Genomic DNA, 4,326 nt, shown 5'->3' on the forward strand with positions numbered 1-4,326 from the left:
AAATTAAAAGTTCTTGGTGAAGAAAATTTTTATAAAAGCATCTTCAATCATTTCAAAGGCGCAGAATCGCAGCAAGTCATAATTGTAGTCAAAAAAGTAAAAAGTGCATCAGTAAGTCGTAAAGCGTATCCGCGATGAAATTTATTGATGAAATATTTTTTAATGTAAGAATATATAGAAAATAATTACGATAAAAAATATTCTCATGTTCCTTTCGTTTTCTTTTCGTATTGTTCCTAGCTTTATTAATTGCATATATTCAATCAGAATATATAGCGGCATTAAGTTAATGCAAAGATTCGCGCAAATAGACTTCAATGCCCGCGCGTTCGACATGTTATCCGCCACCGAAGAAAGAAACGACTCATAGGCCAGTATTTATGATCGATTCTTATTTTAAGATCCTCTTAAGTAATAATGTAAAGTGCTAATATAGCTCTGTGATTGGCTGACAACATCTTAGGATTGTACTTAGGACTCTAAGTCTTAAATGTAAGAACCGACTATTAATACTGCAAGCCTTAGAGAGTTCGAAGTTTAAATTGTCATTTTCGAGAAAGGATCATTATCCACAGATAAGAGCATCTACATTATAATTAAGTGGGGATTGATAAATCGTAGCTGAAGAAGAGGTATATATGTAGTTGGCGAATGAGAAAGAGATCGCCAGTTTTTTTATCGAACGACGTGCTTCAAGCAACGTAGGTTGCACCAACAAGAGGGGCACCAGGGATCTTTTTCATTTAGACTATTTGCCCACATTGGAGCGCGGCAGGCCATCCACAGCCCTTCAGTTCCCAGGCCGTTGGCAAATTGCGGCTTACCGCGCCAACACCGTTATTATTCTTATCCTTCCGCGCACTCGTCCAGGTAATTCTTGGCCGGCCTGGCTACTGGTTCTTATCGGAAACGGCGCGAAACAACAAGCGGAATCGCTCACACCAGCGCGCCTCGTCGTCCCTCCGCTCCGTCGAGGAAAAAGTGGAGCGTGGTGCCTGCCAAGTCCGATTCGCGCCGCGAGTCTCACCTCTTCTCCCGATTCACCTGCGCTTCGCCCGCGTAATCTTATTTTTATCGCGAGCTGTTTCTCGAGCCATAATAATGGTTATTACTGCAAGGGTATAATTTGTAAAATAAAAATTAATCTTTTTTAATAAACACAAATGTTATTAACTGCGTGTAATGGGTTTTAATAATGGGCGTTACAATTAGCAATTGTTGTAGAATGGACACAAGCCAATTAATTTTGTCTAGACAAATCGAAAGCTGAAAATTATTTTCTTCTCAATTATTTTCTTCCCAATCTCTAAATAATTTATTTAGTAGCAATTACGGCAATTTCTGTGGGATTAAAAAACGATAAAAAATAATATTATATGTTTGTAATAGTATATTAATTCGAGGATATCTCTCTTTGTATTTTAAAATTTGAGAATAAAGCATCGTTTTCCGATATCTTCGACATCATACACGGGGATTGATGGGAGCATAAATGGAATCTTTTCATAAAATCCCAAAGCATGAAGTGGAAGGGGGGGGGGGGAATTGCGATGTTGTTAAAGTAAAAATAGTGTGATAGCGTATATATAATTTTATAATTATCGAATCTATCGTGTGTATAAGTATCTATTGCATTCATGTTCGCGGAATGGCGATTTGTAATTTGTACACAGCATGAGTACCTATAGCATCTAGTCGAGAAAGCCGAGGAATATACCGATAACGTGCAAAAGCACTTCCGCGTACAGCGCAGTCACGTTCACCGACTGCCCGCTTATTAATATTTCACGTATGCACTCCCGGCAACCTACGCCAGGTCGGCTGCTCCTCCTACTTTTTTCTCTATACACCTATTTACGCCCCTTGACCGTAGCACCTTCTCGTGGCGTTATTTCGATTGCGAATCGATACAGGGACCGCGAGTCCTAGCGAGGAAGCTTTATTAAATTCATAGCTTTATCAAAATCTTTCAAAATTAACATCACAGAGGAATCTCAGCATAAAAATCGCTTTCAAAATTGGAAATTTTAACATGCGCGGTTTATAAATCAGGTATCAAATTATTAAATGTATAATTTATATTAAATATTTATATAAATTATGTTGTATTATACAATATTATATTAAACAAAAGTAATAACAATAGGCCCAAAGATTAAATCTAGTCATGTAATGATGTATAAATGCCAATATGGGCCAACATAGGATATCAATGTGTGATACAATCAAATCTTTATTAATCAAAAGTAGTAAATTATTCGTCGTTCAACAGAAATCAGTGCTAAATATTGAAACAATAGTAATTATTACATATATATATCGAGTCGTGACGTTTATATAGTTAAGATTATTATAAAAATCTAATAATGCTGTTTATGATGGATGATGACCTAGATATAGTAAATAATATTGTGAATGTCATCATACAAGAATTGGACTATGAATTACTAAATGATTTAAGAATTAGAAGACGAAATCGGAGAGAAAGAAATTCAAATTACTTTGAATTTACGATTCCACGTAATACTGATGTATTATTTATTAACGTGTGGTGGAGAGAGGTAACTTTTATAAATGGACATCTTACGCATTGAGAGAGAGAGAGGAGCAAAGGAGGGGAAAAAATCTTTGTAACGACTTAACAGTAAAGTGTATATACTTCAGCGAATTTTCAAATATTATTTGTTCAGTTTATAATTTCTTTAACGTTTAATAATTTGTCAACATTGAAAATGACCCGATCGGCGTCGAAACGTTTGTGTGTTTTTTTATCTCTTAAAATGTAACTTTCCTTTAATATATTACTTCGTTTTTCTAAAATCTTGTTTTTGTTATATTGGCTCGTTGTCCTACTGATCTTGTTTATATATTTATTATTTATTGAATATTTTAGAAAAGACGAGCGCGTCAAGTATGCTGCTACTGCTGGAGATCTTGCTCATTTTCAATTTTTTATTTTTAATTGTTATCGATGTATGGTAAAAATCCCTTTCAGTTTCCGCGCCTCTTATTACGCTATCTATTGCATTTCGTTCTCTCATTAATGTGTTGTTATATTTAATACACTTCAAATGTCATCTGTACTTTGTGTAGTATATTATAATTGTGAGAAATTATTCCATACAACACTGTCTTAAAAGATATCCAAAGAACGTCTACATCATAAGGATGCCTTCGAGATGCTGCTCGGAGAACTATCGGACTTTTTAAATAGAGATACTTGAAATATTATTTTGATTTCACTTCTTTTTTTATGGCGTTATCTTTGGTATCTTTTTCCTGCAAAATATACTTGACGCTTTTTTTACATTTTTTATTTTTTCCGATATCCATACTCTTTTCCAAAGCGCACTCTAAGTCAGCGTAAACAACGAATGGGACACGCTCCTTCCTGCAATGCCGAAATTCTACCACTTGTTCTCGCTCGATAGCCTGATCGCACAATCGTTCAATTTTCCACAGTCTTTATTGTGGATTTCCAGTTTAGCGTTCGAGCTGAAGTAGTGCAGACATCTGAAAAAAATGCACATTTTTTTATTATATTATATTATATCATATTATTGTGTTATACATTAATATTATCGTATATGCGTTATAATAATATATTGAGAATGGTGTGTGTTTTCACGTTATAAGGTAAAGCGAATTTTTTAATTCATTGGTTGATCAATCGCATTATACATAAATGCAGCTTTTATGCAGCAAAGTTGTATTTGCACATAATGTGACTGATCATAATCAAATTAAAAACTCGCCTATGCGATTCTTGAAAGAGTTTTCTCTTCTGAAACTTCAGAATGCTCAGTTTCAGACACATAGAAATCTTAATGATACTTTCCACTAACCTTTCAAATAGATTAAATTGACAATGAGATGAATAGAACAGAAGAAAAAAAGTCTAGACAAACAGAAAAAAAAGTCAATGCGATAGTCGATGAAATTCTTAATAAAGATCGGGAAAACGATTTCGATGCAACACGAGATGAAACTTGTCCAGGAAGTTGCGAGAAATTAGATGATACGCCTAAGGAAGTAAGTTACGCGCAAAGAATATCTTTTATTCGTCTAATAATACAATTAGTTTAATCATTCGTTTTTAAAGTATCAGTCAACGATCTCAAGACTTTATATAAAAAATTATGTCACAAGTTAAATCTATATTTTTTGTATATCAGTAAAATATTATACTGTCAAATATATAGGTTATTCGAGAATATTATAGATATTCGTGAAATAGCTTAATGCATGTCGTTACAATTTTGACATTAAATTGAATCACATTAATTGTGACGATCTACTATATATATATATATATATATATATATA

At 33.7% G+C, this 4,326-nt stretch overlaps 1 protein-coding gene across 1 annotated transcript in view; it reads left to right on the forward strand.

Moving 5' to 3' along the window:
• The first annotated feature begins 3,819 nt into the window (after positions 1-3,819).
• Positions 3,820-4,326, forward strand: part of LOC108763843 (uncharacterized) — a 1,324-nt gene continuing 817 nt past the window's right edge. The window contains exon 1 of the mRNA XM_018511738.1: positions 3,820-4,032. Coding sequence (XP_018367240.1) covers positions 3,874-4,032 — 159 coding nt within the window. The 5' untranslated portion in view covers positions 3,820-3,873. The remainder of the gene's footprint in view (positions 4,033-4,326) is intronic.

The sequence above is a fragment of the Trachymyrmex cornetzi genome, unplaced genomic scaffold (genome assembly GCF_001594075.2).
Source record: "Trachymyrmex cornetzi isolate Tcor2-1 unplaced genomic scaffold, Tcor1.1 scaffold386, whole genome shotgun sequence".
Classification (NCBI taxonomy): Eukaryota; Metazoa; Arthropoda; class Insecta; order Hymenoptera; family Formicidae; genus Trachymyrmex; species Trachymyrmex cornetzi.